At 39.2% G+C, this 19,347-nt stretch overlaps 2 protein-coding genes across 3 annotated transcripts in view; one reads left to right on the forward strand and one right to left on the reverse strand.

The window, feature by feature from the left end:
• Positions 1–8,821, forward strand: part of cep104 (centrosomal protein 104) — a 41,344-nt gene extending 32,523 nt beyond the window's left edge. For both annotated transcript variants that reach the window (XM_079676040.1, XM_079676039.1), the window contains 3 exons: positions 2,117–2,184; positions 4,907–4,994; positions 7,294–8,821. In XM_079676040.1, coding sequence (XP_079532166.1) covers positions 2,117–2,184; positions 4,907–4,994; positions 7,294–7,424 — 287 coding nt within the window. In that variant the 3' untranslated portion in view covers positions 7,425–8,821. The remainder of the gene's footprint in view (positions 1–2,116; positions 2,185–4,906; positions 4,995–7,293) is intronic.
• A 127-nt stretch (positions 8,822–8,948) lies between these two features.
• b3gnt7l (UDP-GlcNAc:betaGal beta-1,3-N-acetylglucosaminyltransferase 7, like) lies at positions 8,949–11,840 on the reverse strand. Its single transcript, XM_079676041.1, has one exon. The coding sequence runs from the start codon at positions 10,904–10,906 to the stop codon at positions 9,671–9,673; it is 1,236 nt and encodes a 411-aa protein (XP_079532167.1). The 5' UTR covers positions 10,907–11,840; the 3' UTR covers positions 8,949–9,670.
• Positions 11,841–19,347: the final 7,507 nt, after the last annotated feature.

Genomic DNA, 19,347 nt, shown 5'->3' on the forward strand with positions numbered 1-19,347 from the left:
TTTGAGTCTTAAGATCATTGAAGCTAGAGGCTATTTAACCGCTAACATGCTACTGCCACTGTAGCCTGTTAAGTTAGCTGGCTTGGTAACTGTTAGTTAGCCCAGTCGCTAGCCGTACACTAAGTTTAGGTTATACAAGAGAGGTATTTAAAAATGTGACTACTATCATAGGACTGAATGCAAGCAATTGCTCTATTTTGAAGCAGTTTAAATCAGAGTTATATAAAATTCATATTATGTAAATGTTGGCCCAGATAATATGAAAACGTCCTCCTTCGTCGACCCTTTGGCTCTCAGTTCCCTAAAAAGGTCAGCTCTGTCAAGACGCTTTAATATTCAACTCATCTCACAAATTCACGTGATCTTAATAATTCCACTCAAATTAATCGATTTCAACAAATTCTGGTTTGACCTGAAGTGATAACAGCAGAAATGATTAAAGTAAAACATTGGTTTGACACAAACAAATTATCATTAAATATAAGCAAAACAAAGATTATGTTATTTGGAAAACATAAAACAAATCCACAGGTGCAATTAAAACTAGATAACATAAACATAGAAAGAGTATATGTAAATAAGTTCCTTGGTGTGGTTTGAGACCACAAAATCAGCTGGCAACCTCATATCACTCATGTAAAAGCAAAACTGGCTAAGACTATCCCAATATTGGGGAAAGCAAGACACGTTCTGGACTATAACTCATGATATACTCTGTATAATACACTCATACTGACATGTCTGAGTTACTGTGTGGAGATTTGGGGAAACACGTACAAAACCAACCTACAGCCGTTATGCACATTATAAAAAAGGGCTATAAGAGTTATCAATAATGTTGGATATCTTGAACACACTAATGTATTATTTTTGAAGTCACACATATTGAAGTTCACTGATCTGGTTAAATTTAAAACGGCACAAATCATGTACAGAGCAAGACATAATCTACTTCCTAGGAAATTAAAAACATTGTTCGCAGACAGAGAGGGGGGGTATAATTTGAGAGGAAATCTACATTTGAAACAAGTCAAGGTCAGAAACAACTGAGAGAAGTATGTGCAGAACAATCTGTGGGGTGATTTTATGGAATGGTTTGGAGCAGGAGTTAAAACAAAGCACAAGCATAATTCAGTTTAAAAGGATGTACAGAAACACTTTTTGGGAAAACTATGAGAATTAAGAGAGATGACTGAAGATGAGAAATGAATGTATATGTATGTATAAATGTAAATGTAAGTAGGAATAACTTGCATAATGATTTAAAGGACAATCATTGATCAAGTAAGGGGTGGAAATTATAAGCATTTGCTTCCTCCTGCTCCCTTTTGGACACATATGATTTATTATTATTATTAATATGAACACTTTTTTTTTTGTTGAATAATAAATATTATCATGAATGTGAATAAATACTGTATTTTAACAATACGGTATTCTGTTTTTCACATTTTTTATTTTTTATTTGTTATTTTAATCTGTTCGAAATAAAGATTGAAATGAAATGAAACCTGCACTTGGTTTATTTATTTGGTTGTACTTTATAAATAGTCATACTCTGGCATACAGCACATCTGTGGTCACAATACATCGCTTATAAGACATACAAAATGTGCTTTATGTTTAGTTTGCTGCACATAGCCTTTAATAAATCAAAAGTCTGTACTTATCCATAGTGTTGGTTTCAGTACATTTTCTGTAAACTACCAGCCAGTATTTACCATCTGAAAGCTGAGGTCAGCTTTAGGTTATTTTGGTGGTTTGGTTCCTGCTGGAAGGTGAACTGAAATCTGTACCAACTCACCTTAAGAAACAGGGCCGACTGTGTCAAAGCGTACATGTCTGTGACCGACTATATGTCTCCACAGATAATTGACACAATAATTACGTTTGTTTTACCATAACCTTCAAGTCTCTCTTACCCCTGTTAGGTTGGGTTCCCATTGGGTGAAATTTGAATTGTGAGATAGGGTTGGCTTGCGTTCCCATTCCTTAAAGTAGTTAAAGGTGTTCTCCTTCAGTGGTGTCATTTCATCATTCTGGCTGGTGTGTTTAAGGTAGCTTTTGTGTAATGGTATACAATAGGTGGGTTAAAGGTGTTGTGTTTCTTTTTCAGCCCCCATCTCGGGTAAAGGCTCCAACCACTGTCCTTTGTGTCATAACAACTTCATTCCTGGAGAGAAGGTAAGATTCTTTAGATTTCACGAGGAAACACTCGGTTTCACTTACATCTCTGTTCTATGTTTCCTTTGTGAAGCAATGATGGGATTAAAGACAATCATAAACTGAAGTATAGCATGTGTTGTTAGCAACAAGTAGGTGGAACAGGTGTGTCCCTTCACTGAACCAAACCAAAAATGTGAATTTTGCATGACAGTTATGCTTTGCCATTTTCTGCTAGATAATGATGGGGTAACCCCAGTTGAGATTAAAGCAGTACTTTCACCCAAAAAATAATTTGCAATGAGTTACTCACCCCATGTAATCTTGAATTTGTGTAGAAATCTGAACCGAAACCACCATTTACTTCAATTCCTCACAAGTTTTTGGATTCTCCGTTCACTGTGAAACGCACGAGAAAAACACGTTTTCTTCAAGAATTCAAGGTTACACAGTGACTAATTGATAATCAAGTTCTGATTTTGGGTTTCAAGTTTTTGCTTCTTGGTTTTTCACATCATTTTGGCCTGAACTTCACTCAAGGAGCTTTTCCATTTTCCCTCTTTTATATCAACACTGAAATTCTAAAAAGCATTTAATATTAGGCTTGAGGAGCAAACAGATGTTGAGGTAAAACACTGCTATTGTTGGCCTTTAAAGACTTCAAAGGGGGCAGAGCCTTTGTTCTTAATGGGCTGTTTCATTTGTCCAAAGATCAGGTAGATACCATCACATTCTTCACATTCCTATTAGGTTGAGAGGAAGTCAGAAAGACAATAATAATCCTGATAAATTGTTGACATATTTGTATTTTTTGATAGCCATGCTTTCCTTAAATCTTTGTGTGTAGCCAGGGTGTTTGGGGATAATGCAGTTATTTTGGTACAAATAAAAAAAAGTGGATTGTTATGTTGTTAAAACCTTCGAAAAGTTCAGGATTCCTGCTTATGCGAATTGCTGCTTTGTATAATGTGGGCAATGTTTGATCTGTAACAGGAAAAGTTTATAAATATTTACTTGCAATCTTATTTCAATATTAAACCACTGATAAAACGAATCAACAAGGAAATGGGATAAAAACATTATTAACTCAAGCGATAGTAGCATACCCTGAATGTAACCTCAATGTTAATTATTACAAAACAGTTAATGAGTTTGCTCTTATTTTAAGTTAGTAAACAGTGCTCGTATGTCATAAGCCTTGGTGTTGCTCATCCATTAAGAGCCCTTGTTGTATGTTCACTTTTTGTGTGATAGAGAAGTTTACAATGGATATTAAGTGCACAAGTTTCTCTGCCTCACTAAAAGATGTAACAACAGTGCAGCCTTTCATTTGTCTTCTATTACGTTTGTGTCATCTGGGACGCTCATGAATCATGCAGTGTGTCTTTGAAGGAGCTACAAGAGCTACAGGTATAAGTCTGACCAACAGCACCTGCCCTGTCCTGACCTCGCCTGTCCTTGTTTCCAGCAGAACTGGAAATTAAACTTCTGGACAAATCTCTATTATAAGAAGTCCAAGTGGGTACATAAAACCTCAGACTTCAGTTAGACATGTCCAGGTCTTGTAATACAAGTGTAATCCATTCAGTGTTATAATGATCTCTTTAAATCAATTTTGAAGACCAAAATATTGTTCAAATGATGCTACGTCTCTGCCTACATTGGTGACGAACACAACAAATACCAATAGTATAATAATTGGAGACCCTGTAATTGGTTTGAATACGCCTGTCTAAATTCTATTACGTTTGTGTCATCTAAAAAAAATATCAACCTTGATAGGTTGATATTTATTACTTAATGCCTCTTGAATATATGGTACATTTATTATCTGCCTTGTAAAAATGTGCCCGATAAACTACCAAGTAACTAGAAGGGCACTCGTATAAATACCTCCACCAAGGTTTAATTTCCGAACTCGCAATGTTAACAAATAATAAAATACATTGTATATCCGCACTGTGATCTGTATCCACCTCAAACTGTAATGGGTTCTTCCTTGGCCCATACACCCTTTACTGAAAGGATATGTAGTTTATTTCCGTAATCCTGCTGACAAACAGAGAAACCAACAAACTAAACCAAAAACATAACCTAAAGGTAAAAATGATATGTTGACAATAATCTCTTTCAATCTATTTCACAGCAGACAATTCCAGTTGGAGCCATGGAAAACATTGCCATTGCCACAAAACATGCAGCCTTAATTAATTATATTAATCACAGCTGTGTTGTTGCTGTTGTGACACACAGTGTCCGCAGTGAAAAATGCTTATTGTTCTTTGTTACTGTGATTAGTATAAATGTGGATCAACGTCAACATTTTGGGGAAAAAAACGTAATTAATGAACAAAAGTGATCATTATACAACATGGTGGCAGTTTTAAGTCAGTTACCGTTAAACCATTTTATTGGTGTCCAAATGGGATAAGTAATAAGAAATTTGAGGTTATGCAAAATGAAAAGTGACTTATTATTCAATTCTAGTTGCATTTTTTATTAAAAATCTGATTGATTTTGAAAACCTCTCACACCATTAAAAATACATAAAGAAAAAACTCACAGAAACTCACCCTCAGTGCCAGAGTTGTGCGTATGCAGCCAATGAAAGGCTTTAGTGTTAGTGGGAGGGAGGGCAGCCATTGGGGTCTTGACTGGGCCCACAGTCACATGTTGCTGTCCCGATCGAGAAAGTACCTGGGAGAGGAACAAACTCACTGAGCTACTTTTGTCCCTGTTCCAGGCCTGGAAGGCTCACCTCATGGGCAGGGAGGGCTGCAAACAAAACTCACGCAGGACTGCGGTGTCCCAGAGAACCCAGCCAGCACAAGGTAAAGCATTCATAACACCCCCTGCGTACACCCACCTCCCTAACGCTCAATGTGAACGCTATACAGAGTGCCCATGCTTGTTGGTAAAGATGTCATGTTACAGCTTTTCCACTATGATTTCCTGCCACAAAGCACATAATGAAGCACATACAAATAGTGACAGGTTTAATATGAAAACTAGTGTATTGAGTGTTCCTCTTTAATTGATATTTTCAAATTGTTAATGTGTTAATGATCGAAACATCGAGTGGCTTTTTGTACAGTTGTATGAGGCCCAATGCACATTATTTTTGAAAGCAACGTCTCTCATTACAATAATAAGCACCTTGATGCCAGAGTGACAGTTGGGCTTAAAAAAAACACCTACACTAGAGAACCACTGCAGAATATATTTAAGTTAACCCTAACCCTACGATTTAAGGTGTGTAACATGTGAAACCCAATTTAATATACTATTTATGGTTTCAGCAGTAACTATTTAGTGTATTTGCATTCCGTAGTTTACTTCTCTATATAGTATTCATTACTGGTGAAGTACTTGACCCAAGGTTTACAGGAAATGATGTGTGCACTTACTCAACTTGATGCAGGAGACTAAAGCCCATGGGTAGAGTTACCGTTGGGAAACATTTATTTTTGTTCTCTTTTCATTAAAACAACATGTGCCTTGAATCCCCATGATTTTTTCATCTTCACAGATTCACTGTTTCACAGCAGACATTTTGACTTTAACCAAAGCATAGGTGTTACCAGTGATGGAAGAAGTGCTTATATCCCTTACTTAAAGTAGAAATACCATAGTCACAAAGTGCTCCCAAATTAAAGTCCTAAATTCAAAATGTAAAAGCGCAGCAGTATTAAAATATTTGTTCTTATTATCATTAATAGAGAATATAATTTTTTTGAAGATCATATGTAAGAACAATTTAATCTTGTATTTTTAGCTAGTTTTAGATATGAATTTCAGCTAGTTTGAATACTACTGTGAAAATGAATAGTGCCTTAATACCTCATCATATCAGCTCATTATATGTTTTTATGTGTTTACTAACCAGTAACTATATAGAACAACATACAATGGAAACACTCAAGGAAAGTAAAAGTATGTTTTGTGCATAGGTTACTTGAGCAATTCTACTTAGTTACATTACGTGACAGGTGTTGCTAATTACACTAATGACGGCTTTTTAATCGTATCTTCATTGCAAACAGGCTTCATTACTATCATTATTTACACCTGTGCTTTACCTAATGTGACGAGTCAAAATGTCTTCAGTTAATAGTGCTCATCTTCTGTTGCCTCTGTAAAAGAGTAGAAGCTCTCATGGTGTCATTTTTTGCCCCCAGTGGTGGCTTTACATGCCATAGTGAAGTGAATTCTGCAAGCTGTATTCATTAAATAGAGCAGCCGTAACCACAGGCAACTAACATTGATGCCATATCAACAGAAATATTTAAGAGTATAACTGTAAGCAAGTTCGATGACAATGGGTAGGACCTAGACTAGGTCAGAAGAGCAGGAGGGCAGTTCCTGGAGCATGACCCTTAACATCAGGGGAGCCAATAGGCACCATAATGAGCCCCCTGACATACGGATACTGAAAACGTTTCAAAAAAGTTAATCCAATTATCCATTGACTGATTTGATACTGCATGAAAGGTGATATTCCAAATGGATAATGGCTTACAAGTTAACTTTTTCAGGGATTTTCCCAGGAAATAGTTTGTAAAAGGTGGTAAGCCGTTACACATCTTGTACATGTTAATAATTAATCCTGTTAATAGATGATGGCTCAAATAGCAGTCTTGAGTTGGAAATAGCGCCCGTGATAAAATAACAGATTTAACTTAATTACTTTCCTTTCTGCTGTTTACACTATGCAGCTAATATACAACACATATCTTGTTCAATACAAATCTTTTAAAAAGTAAATTATTTCCATCATTCTAAAAATTGAACACAAAAAGTACAAATGCAGAAATATGTAGTTGAGTTAAAAGGTTTACTTTCAATACTCCGTTTTAACTATCAAAAATAAATCGGACAGTCCAACATTTGAGGCACTTGCAATGCGCGATAGTAAAGTAAATGCAAAGAAACAATATATTGCATCAGGGTTGGTGTGAAGGTATATAACCACAATACGCTGATGTCATGAATCCTTCCTGTTTATACATGCATCACAGCTAATGCAGGCTGCTGTGTTTGGTGTTAAATAGAACAGAGGAACATTCATATAGAGGACCCCCCTCTTTATGGATGTTCCTTACTGTACAGATATGTGTTGTGTGTGACCAGGCAGGGCTGTTGGTGGAGCCAAGATGAAGCATGCGTGGTCGGTAGGGGCCAGAGGCAGAGCCATGGGCAGAGGCAGCCGGATCCCAGCCCTGGCACCAATGGCCAGAGGAAGTACACCAGCGAAGCACTGACACTGAAGCACCCTGGGGAGGCCCCCAGCAGCAACACACAGCCCTGTAGGAAACTACTCAAAGATTTCCTGCTCCCATGATAGCTTTCACATCTTTTGACCAAAATGACAGCATGTTGTTCGCTGTATTTACTCTGTTTCCATTCCTACTTAGGATTAGGGTTAGGGTTAGTCCACCTGGAATCACCATCATCAGACCTGTTCTTTGTAATACAACTAGAAGGCGTCACCCATTACTCTGGTATTGTGCTTGCTTTAAGTTTCTTGATGACTCAAAAGAGACAGATACAACAAAATATCTTGAAATGTTGTGCCTAAATGCATCTAGGGGCTGACATAACCCTGATGACTCATTGTGACATCTTCAGGGTTATTCATTTTTTAGTTGGTTAACGAACCGTTCTTCACAAGCTATCCAATGCCGCTATAAAGGAAAACATTTTATTGTTAAAATAGTCAAAATGGGCACAAAAAGAACAAAATCAGCATTGAATTTTAAATTATATTTGGACCACAAACGTTAATCAGTGTAGTAATGCTACATATGTAGTACATCTTGACAGGGCACAGTGACAGTAAATGATACTTAAAACACGCCTCTCCGTGAAGCAGTAATGTGAGAAGACGAGGATAAAAGCGTTCCTCCCTTGGCAACACGTTAGAATCCTCCTTGACAACCTGAGTGCAGCTTTACTGTCAGCTTTGCACTTACATGTTTACTTATTGACGTGTATATCGAAAGAATAATATGAAATAGCACTTTGCCAAAGGGATGTTACTGAATCCTCAGTACAGGTTGAACTTGATTTATTATTCCTGTTTAATTCCTACTGACAATCTTAAGTAGATAGCACAATTTCATATGCTGTACTAGTTGAGTAAGAGACTAAGTAGAGCTTTTAACGTAACATAATTATTAAAAAGGAAAACAGTCAATAGTAGAATCTGTGGAGCAGCTCTTTTTAGTGGATTTTGGCTGATTTGACCCTCAAACTCAACATTTAAACATCTTCCATTGTACCGCACAGTGTTATGACGATGGTGATTGTAATATGTCTGTGTTAATCCTCAGCCAAGAAGAATTTAAACAGAAACTTCCGTAAAACAGTCCAAGGTGTCTTTGAAAGATTGTATTACGAGTAGGGGAAGTTCTTCATTAATGTGTGAGATTAGACTTACTGTTAAATAAGTTATAGGTATACGAAAGTTTATTTTTGATTTCCTAATCCTTCACATTGGCTTTTATATGTTTCTGTATTGAGGACTTTTGCAACGGTGGATATTTTTGATGTGCTTTTATGTGCATAGTCATTGTTTTATTAATAATTATGGCATGAAATGGCTATTTTATTCTGCAAATTATCTGTATTTGTTTAAATAAAGCTACATTTAGCATAACATTGCAGATTTGGTTTCACTTGACAAAACATTTCTGATACTATTGTACATTTGAAATCCAAATTTCCCCCAAAATAATCAGCATTTTCATGTGCTACTCAGAAATGATGCAACAACCATTCTGTACTTAAAGAGTTGACAGATAGTCCCAGTTTTATTTACATTATCATACACAAATCTACAGTATTACAGCCCTTTTAGTTTCTTTGGTTTTTGACCTGCCTCAGCTTATACACATCATTGACACTTAGAAAATACCATAAAAAGGTGGAATAAAACAATATATTAACTTAAAATAATCAAAAAAAAAAAAGTTTTTTTTTTTTTTACAAAATCAGCCCCCTTCCACATCATAAATCAACCTGGAATGCAATTGTGTGCTTTGAGTCCATGAATTCAAACTGAAATTAGAAATCGACAATAGAATTAGCATTTTTTGTCACAGGAACACAAGGAAGTAAGAAGTCCAGTCTTATCTATGCCTGCACAAACACGCACTAAAACCATTACAACCATGTCTCCAAACATCAATGTTAGATCTCATATTAAAACTATAGAATGATCCTGAAATGGCACCAAGAATGAGAAGGGAAAAAAACGTTCCAAGGATGCGTATACGCACTGTCGAGTTTTGGTTAGTGGTTTCAAAAAATGCTCTTGGATTGCGTCAGAACAATATGCGAAATTAAAAAAAGGATGAAAACTTGTATATTTGTCCCCCTTCCTGAACATAACTCAGCAGATTCAGTATAGACGTGTTAAGATCATCATGATCATTAAAAACAACGCAATTCTCCCGTGTATTCAGTTCAGTTTGGGTGAATTAGTTTACTTCATATACATTTTCAGTTATATTGACACTTTACGCGCGCACACGAGCCCCTCGCTGTGCACCACGTTCCACATCCTGAGCAGCTCCTGCGGGCTCAGTTTGTGCACCACAATGAGGTTTTTATAAAAGCACGGCTCGCTGTTCATGGAGCTCACCTTGCGCCTGGTGATGCCGAATGTCCTGAAGCCCGGGTGCATCTCCGGGACCAATTCCAGCTTCTGCAGGCACATGCCCAAAAACACATCGTCAATGGGGTACAACTCTAGGTCCTCGGAGACCACGAAGAGCCTCCTGGCCAGCTTGGAGGACATGAGGAACCCTCCGCCTCCAACATAAGGTGGATATGGCTTATCGTACAGCTCTCTGGGGATGTAGTATTTACTCTGCCGGTTTCGGATGGGGGTCGCCTTGGAGATGGTGTCCCCCACGAACAAATTGGCCTCTTTGCGATCCTCCACCTTGAAGTCGATGAGCTTCACCAAGTTCTGCGTGTTCACGAACACGTCGTCATCTCCTTTGAATATAAACTGGACATCGGAGCAGTAGATGTCGAACCATTTGAGGAAGTTGACCTCCTTCAGGGTCAAATTAAAGAAGGTGTCCATGAAGTCCCACTGCAGGATGTCCCCGTAGATCCTGTCCTCGTACTCGATCAGTTTCTGGAGGTTCTTAGTGTCCTTCCCAGTCGTTGGGCTCCCCAGAAGAAATAACGTTTTGATTTTCTTCCCATCCACAGTGTGTTCCTTTCCCCATGATTTACGCACAGCCTCCCGGCGATCGTGCTGCTCGATGACGGATTTAACCACCATAAGGATGTGCGCCTCTCCACGCGCGCACTTCTCCGGGTGGTCGATGAGCATGGGGAAGTACCTGCAGTGTCTGTGCAGTACAAACTGGTGGAACCTCGGGTCCAAACGCTTGAACCAGTCCTGCGTCCGCACCGACGCGTCCTCGCTGCAGTTGAGAACCTGCGCGTCCCAGGAAGTCGGGGTCTTATTGGAGACCCGCTGCGGGTCCACTGTGTTGCTAAGCACCGGCAAGTCCAAGCTCCCCAAACTGTTTTTTACGATCCTTTTCTTGTAGGTAAAACACTCGGGGCTACACCACGGCGTGTCCCTGACATTTTTTAATCCCACTGCGTCCTTCTCTGCCACTTTCAGCTTGTGGATCATGAGGAAAGAGGCGAAGACGAGGGACAGGCTGAGCAGAGGCTTCAGCAGACCCACGCGCTTCCTCCGGAAAAAATGATCCATGGCTCTCACATCGGTGCCCACTGATCCTCAGATGCTGGACGTGTTGCCTTCATAGTGTTTCACAACTTTTGATTTTCATCCATCACCGCCGCCGCTGCGCATTTTGAGCCATCAGAGGTTGTTTCCTTCGGCTACGGGCTACCTGACACTGAAGGGGCCCCGGGGCCACGTCTGCCCACGACGGCGCTCAATGGACTCACACATCGCCTCTCTGGGAAATGATGCACTACATGTCCTCAGGCTCCTTCCCTGCACTCTGTCTTAGAATGACTGCTGCAGGATACACTTCTCTCTCCTCTGTCTCTCCCTCTCTCCCTGTCTCTCTCTCCTCCCCCAATGATCCTCACTGATCTGGGACCAGCATGTTTCGCATTTCTCACACACACCAGGTGTCCAGCAAGTAATAGTATAGTTTTTTTTAAACAATGTAAGCTACACCATGATTATAAATTAATCTCTAAGATCTGCATGCACATAGATATAATTAAAACAATAAACTTTATAAAATGTAATTGATTGATATGAAAACATAATGAGGGAGGACAAAGTAAGTTAATACAAGGTAAACATGCAGATCATAAAAGTAGTACAACAACGTACATCTAAAGAAACATTTTAATAATTAATTTATAGATCCTGAACATTTTGGGAAACAGTACCAATACTATAAGGGCGTAAAGTACAAAAGGTGCACTTATGAGTGTATCATTTGGCTATGAGGAAGTAGCAATAGTAAGCTGGGTAAATACGTGCTTTAATTGTTCCTTATCATTTAAAAAAAAAACATTTAAAGGCATGAGAAAAGCAGAAGTGTCAACATCCTTTCTTAATAAGCTATTTGTTGGACAGGCTACTTTTCATCGCCTTATTTGTTAACATACCAAGTTACATGCACATGGAGGACAAATATCTTTATGTATTCCTTCCCCATATGACGTTAGGCTAGAGCATGTACAACAGGATTTTCTTGTTGAACAGCAGTTTTGCATGAATCATCAGGCGGAAACTCAGGAAGATGTAACTAATACAGTTGGTATGATAAATATACAAAATAGATTGCGTCAATACAAAGAGGTTTATTTGTGTGTTATTGGAAGGGACACATTGCCGGAAACTTTGAATTTTTGTAAAGCTAGTCATTTGGTTAAAATAAGTGGCTAACCAGTTTTTTAAACCAATTTTCAAATGCTATATTTATCCTTAATAATACATAAAAAAAAATTGGGGGAGAAATGACCCCTTAAATTGGGACTTCTGGTGATGTAATGGCCCCATAAAATCGTGGTTCTAGAGCCAGGAACAACCAGGCTGAGTCGGGCTGAGTATGCTAAACTAACTGCGGTCAAGCCAGCCTCCACTCGGGAAAACCTAGCCAAGCCAGCCCTCACGTGATATTGCGGTGCGCGAATATCCTATACATTACGGTAGAGTAAAAAAAAAATCATCCCTCTGTGTTTAGATGAGAATAAAACAAAAACTGTCCAGTATCAAAGACTCATTTCACTTCAGGGTGATAGCAGGACATCCCATCTAGTCACTCAGAAAAAATTAGGACATTCTGATGTAGAGTTTCAAAATAAAAGACCTTTGAAGTCTCATATATGAGCTATCATCCCTGTTTTTCGATGAGAATAAAACAAAGACTGTCCAGTATCATAGATCCATCTCACTCCAGGGTGATAGCAGGACACCCCATGTAGTCACTCAGAAAAAATCAGGACATTCTGATGTACAGTTTCAGAATAAAAGACCTTTGAAGTCTCATATATGAGCTATCATCCCTGTCCCCAAAGGTCTTTTATTTTGAAACTGTACATCAGAATGTCCTGATTTTTTCTGAGTGACTAGATGGGGTGTCCTGCTATCAACCTGGAGTGAGATGGATCTATGATACTGGACAGTTTTTGTTTTATTCTCATCTAAAAACATGGATGATAACTCATACAATAGAGATTTCAAAGGTCTTTTATTTTGAAACTCTACGTCGGAATGTCCTGATTTTTTCTGAGTGACTAGATGGGATGTCCTGCTATACACAAGTTATTGAGCCGTTTCCGCTCTACATCCTGAACTCCTCCCTTCGATGCAATGCACTTCCGTTTTGGCGGACTGGGTTTGTTTTGCTAGCTAGCTCCGTTGTGCCGACAAAGCACTGATATCGCAGAGACAAAGAGGATATAACAATTACAACATGAAGAAAAGTGGTTCGGGAACTACGTGTGCGGTAGTTGGTTGCAATCACTCGAGAAAGCACCTGAACGAGTGGTTAGATAGAGAGTGCTACGACCACAAACCAGCACCCAGCACCCAGCCATGTTGTTCATTAAATACAGATAAACACAACAAATACTGCATGCATTGTATTTTTTAATATTATATATGAATATTTTCATAGTGATGTAATTGTGTGGGCTGCTTTTATATTTTAATTTGTAATACCTGTTAGGATTAAACATGTGATCTTTCTTGTTGAAGCCATTTCTTTAGTTTCCTCTCAACAATTAATTCATTCAGTGTTATTTATGTACAGTATGAGCTTAATATGAATGATGAACTGTGTTAAAAGAAATTGTAGCACTCTAAGGAACATATGAAATGCAATAATGCAATAACAGTGCAATAATGAAATGAAATTACATCAAACTTTATTTTCACTCAAACAGTACAGGCACATATGATATATTGCACAGCATAAAGAGATCATGTAAATTGTGCATTATGTAAACAACAGACAACTGTTGGCTCCTGTGGGCATGACCTAAATAAGGCAGTTTATTTTGGTTTTATGCTGGGCCACGTCGTCATGTTATCCTCCCAGTTTTGCACTGAATTCGGGTGGGGGAGAGTAACGCCATCTCCAGTCAAAGAAGTAGAATCGTGTTCCCAAGCTAGCATCACTGTTAGCATCGAAATCGCTGTGTTTACACCAGTGCCCGTCTGACTGTTTACATCGGTTTACACCGACAGACGCTGTGCAAAAGACTTCCGGCGGAAATGAAGTGCATTTGTGTAGTGTCATGGTGCTACCCGTGTTTTGGCGCGTAAACTTGTCTATCACCCTGAAGTGAAATGAGTCTTTGATACTGGACAGTTTTTGTTTTATTCTCATCTAAACACAGAGGGAGGATTTTTTTTTTTGACTCTACCGTAATGCATAGGATATTCGCGCACCGCAATATCACGTGAGGGCTGGCTTGAGTAGGTTTTTCCGAGTGGAGGCTGGCTTGACCGTAGTCTAAACTAGAGAGAGAATCGCTGTCAAGGGGGCTACAACTACAACAAGATGAACATATTTGACCGTGATTTAATTGTAATACACGTTTCAAAATGATGCCAAAGTAACAACATACTGATACCGGATAGTAAAAACTATGAATTAAGGCTTTGACAAGTCTGCAGACAGACGGCAGGCGAAAAACCTTTTAAAATGCGTGTTTTCTAATGGAGATTTGGCTAAGCTAACGTTGTAAATGCTCCGACCGTCCACTCACAACAACGGCCTATACAGACATAAATAAACCAGCGACTGTATTCGCCATGACACAGACAGTAAGTGGTTTGTACTTGTTTAACTTTTGTCTAGTTTCTGAACAGATATGAAGAGCTGTGAGCTCTGAGTGCTAAGAGCTAACAGCTGTGTTGTTTTTCTGGGGAACTCACTGAAGATGACGTCACGGCTCCGCCTACACTGCGTTACTATAGATCAGGGGTGGGCAATTATTTTTTCCATGGGGCCACATGAGAAACAAAAAATATTGTGGAGGGCCGGGCCAAAAGGCTGAACTCAATTCTGCATAATATTAATTGTATTTCTTTATAAAAAGCAGTAAATAGCATTGTTTTGACAAGCTGGTAAGAGTATATGTTATAGTTGAGCAATGAAAAAGTGAGGTTGCCTTACAAAAAATGTAATTTATTCAATCAAATTTCCCAAAACAATGGTAAACAAAATGTGAACGTTTTTCACCATTTCTGACTCATATTAGTGAACATTTTCAGTCGCATTCACTACAAAACACATTTTCAGTTTCATATACTGTTGGAAAGTTGTGTAAAGGTTCTTAGCATTCTTAAGACATCACAGCATTGTCTTTGTGCTCCAAACATTCAGCAAGATACATCATATTGAACTGTCACTGAACATCACTGAACTGTGATTTTGAGAAAAGGCTTCCAAAGAAAGTGTCCCAGTTCACTGCTAGTTGGTTCCTTTACATGCCTACATTTGTAGTCTAACCACCTCATTTGGTGTTTTTAAGTTCTTTTTTCTTGTTCAGTGAGAGAAATCTAGTCTCTGCTGGGCTTTAACGAGTGCATCAAAGTCAGGTTGAATGTCTGAGGTGGAGATGCGAAGCACAGCTGACAGATGATCATCAGTGAGAGAGGATCTATACCTGGATTTCATAAACTTCATCTTTGAAAATGTTTGTTCACATATGTAGGTAGAGCCAAAGAGAACCAACATCTTCTGAGCATGTCTCCTCATGTTTGGAAAGTTCTCCTCCTCGAGAGAAGAGTAGAAATCCAGCAGAGATCCTGACTTAAAGCGCTCTGCCAGTACTGCATCAGACTGCAGGTCAATGAGTTCCAGCTGAACATCACTGGGTGCATTATCCATACTGCAGGTAAAGGGAGAGGAAATCATGAGCATTTCATCCTCGATTGTTCGGAGATCTTCAAATCGCCTTGAAAACTCACCATGCAATGCTCCTAACATGGATGAGTACCTGCGGAGGTGATCAGCTGATGGTGTGACTTCTTTCAGGGTTTGCATGTGAGTGAGAGTGTTGCTCTCCAGTTGGCTTGAAAGAAACTGCATCTTTCTCATGAAAGCCTTCACCAGGCTGTGCATTTCATGAACAAAAAGGCCCTTGCCTTGCAGTTTGGTGTTCAGTTCATTCATCAGTGCAGTCACATCAACAGCAAATGCAAAATCTGCCATCCAGTCCTCGTCTGAGAGCTCTGGGATGTCTTTGCCTTTCTTCTCACAAAACTCTTGAATCTCTGCTTTCAGGTCCCAAACTCTTTTTAGCACTTTGCCCAGGCTGAGCCATCTGACAGCTGTGTGGTAGCCGATGTCACTATGCTCAGTCTCATGCTCCTCCAAAAGTGCAACAAACTGTCTGTGATTCAATGCCCGTGCCCTGATGAAGTTTACTATTTTAGTAACAACATCAATAACATGGTGAATTTTTAGCACTGACTTGCACAACACATGTTGGTGTATAATACAATGCAAAAATACCAATTTCTGATCTGCGTCGATTTCAGTCACTTTATCTTGCATACGTTTCAAAAGTCCAACATTTTTACCTGTAAGATTTGGACAACCGTCTGTTGTAACACCTGCCAGTCTGTCCCATTTCAGTCCCAGCGTGTCCATGCACGCATTTACCTCCGTGAACAGATCGCTCCCTGTCGTCGTCCCTTTCATCGGCCGCATTGCTGCCAGCTCCTCCGTAATCTTGAAGTCCGGCGTTATCCCACGGACAAATACGAGTAACTGCGCTGTGTCGCGGACATCACAGCTCTCGTCCAAAGCCAAGGAGATAAAGTCAAAACTTGCCACTTCATGTTGCAGCTGAAGCTCCAGATTCCCCGCAATGTCCTCGATCCTTCTCGTCACGGTTCGCCTGGACAGCGGGACTTGCTCAAAGGCTTCTTTTTTTTCAGGGCATATTAGTGCTGCAGAGTCCACTAAGCACTCTTTGACAAACTCCCCCTCTGAGAATGGCTTACTGTGTTTAGCTATTTTGTGGGATATCACGAAGCTGGTCTTGGTTGCTGCATCCTTGGATGTGTGAAGCTTGGTAAAAAAGCCTTGCTGCTTTTGCAGCTTAGCTAGCAAAGCGTTCGATGTGCGCGCCCTTTCAGCATCAGTCAAGTTTTTGTATTTCTCCGCGTGTTTCGTCTCGTAATGCCGACTCAAATTGTAGTCCTTGAACACGGCGATCTGCTCCCCGCAAACTAAACACACGGCTTTACCTCCGACTTCAGTAAATAAATACTTAGCAGTCCAATTTTTGTTGAAAACCCTACATTCGGCATCTACCTTTCTTTTTTTAGCATCAGCTGACATTTTTGAGCGCTAAAGTCGTCTTGTGACAATTATCCAATAACGCGCACGTCTTGATTTGACGTATTGCGTCATTATGTACGTGAATAAAAAACAACTTCAAAATAAAAGCATTGCAGCTTTAGTCCATGCATGAGGTAAAATTAGAAAATATGTTTATTTTGTAATTTCCAATTAACCTTACACGGGCCGGTCAGAGTCAACCAAAGGGCCGTATGTGGCCCGGGGGCCGTACAGTGCCCAGGTCTGCTATAGATACTACCCCAGTTCCTCACGACTCTAAAAAACAACTAATGTCAACGCACGTAAGCAACGTGGGCGCCAACGTGAGCGCTCTCGTGACCAAAATATTTGACGGCGCTGATTGGCTGAAATTATGTTTCGGCGGCACAGTTTACTATTGAGACTTTTGCAAAGTGCTGGTTGCTGCTGTTTGGCTCGGGGGCAGCGTCCCGTAATGATAAACTGATGCCAAGAGCAAGGCCAGGCAGGAAACATGTGACTTATCAGTAACTTTAGACATCGTAACACAATTTTAAACAAGATTTTATTGTAGATTATACATTTTACTGATACCAATTGTATGATATTTACATTGTTCATTAAAAATATAAAATATATATATTTTTTAAATATATATATTTTTTAAAATATATTTTTTAAAATATATTTTTTAATTTAATATTTTTTTAAATATTTTTTTTTGTATGTGGGAAGAGGTGGGGCGGCGCCCCTATGGGCCGGCCGCCACTGGTTACAGCATTACCACGTCGAAAACTGTTCCAATGCAAATATTTCGTATATCAATATTTTAATAAGGTAGGACACTCGTTAATAATATTGTATATATAATAATGCACTGTTGTTGGGGGGAGAGATCGCCCCTTCCATATGAGTGTGTGTGTACGGCGGGCATGGAAGTCATACTCAGTGCGGTGAGCGCTGGCTTTATTGCTACTGTATCCGTAGCACCCCACGCAATAGAGAACCGCAGTGACGCGTCATAAAACCCGGAAGTAAACTTCTTCCGGTTCCTTTGTCAAAGACCAATGCAATTTCTCCTTAGGATTTTGGAAAATAGCTCGAAATAAGGTCTGTGGTTGACACACATTTAAGAGAGGGATGACGTTTTGTTCAGCCGGATAATATCCACATGTCAACCCTACTTTTATAATTTTTGAATCATAAATCTAGTCACCAGAAGCAAAAATGCTAACGTTATGCGAACGACAAGCCAGTACAGCAGCAGGGTCGCACGACTTCAACGTCACGCCAACTTAAGATCGTTTCAACTGACTTGCACTGAAACTGCACTTTGAACACTTTAAATATGTTAACATTTTAAACTGTATACCCCGGTTATCTAGGCCCTTTTTGTTTTGTTTCATGTATACCATGTTTATCTAGGCCTTTTTTGTTTTATGTTTACATGTCACACTGTGGGAAACGATATTTCGATATTTCTGGATGTATAAATTAACACATGTAGGGTTTTTGACAATAAAGCTGACTTTGACTTTCGTGCGCTTGCATATTTTAACAAAGCTTTTCATTTTAGCCACACTGAATTTAACTAGAAGTCATGGCTGTATCAATTACCAGTCTGATATCGTTTTACAAAGATGACAAGAGTGTAGATAGGAGAGAACCACTACAAGTCAGGACACGTAAAACAGTGCAGCCGAGATGAAGGTGTGCTTACCGGTGTTGTCAGGGCTCTCATGAGGGACAAGGTTTATATTGTCGGTGAGTAGTGATAGCAAGAGTACCGTTAACCTAGAGTTAATTTATTCACATACATTCCCATCAACAAATCCATTTTATGTGTCACATGAAATCTTTATTAGGCAAGTTTATTTATATAGCACTTTTCAACACAAGGCAATTCAAAGTGCTGAATGAAAAGACATTAAGAAAATGGCATTTAAAATCAGTCATTAAAAAGAAAAGCTAATCAAATAAACATTAAAAGAAAAAATACATGGATAAAAGTTACAGTGCAGTCTAAGATATGAATAGTTCAATTAAAAGCAGCGACAAAAAGAAAAGTCTTCAGCCTGGATTTCAAAGTAGTAAGGGTTGCAGCGGACCTGCAGGTTTCTGGGAGTTTGTTCCAGATATTTGGAGCATAATAACTGAACGCTGCTTCTCCATGTTTAGTTCTGACTCTGGGGACAGAAAGCTGACCAGTCCCTGAAGACCTGAGAGATCTGGATGGTTCATAATTTAGCAGGAGGTCAGAAATGTATTTTGGGCCTAAACCATTCAGTGCTTTATAAACCAGCAGCAGTATTTTGAAATCTATTCTTTGACACACAGGAAGCCAGTGTAAAGACTTCAGAACAAAAGTGATGTGATCCTCTTT

The sequence above is a fragment of the Notothenia rossii genome (assembly GCF_949606895.1).
Source record: "Notothenia rossii genome assembly, chromosome: 4".
Classification (NCBI taxonomy): domain Eukaryota; kingdom Metazoa; phylum Chordata; class Actinopteri; order Perciformes; family Nototheniidae; genus Notothenia; species Notothenia rossii.

Bases quoted from the DNA above. Each gene is read 5' to 3' on its own strand.
- b3gnt7l (XM_079676041.1), bottom strand. From the start codon at position 10,906: ATGGATCATTTTTTCCGGAGGAAGCGCGTGGGTCTGCTGAAGCCTCTG.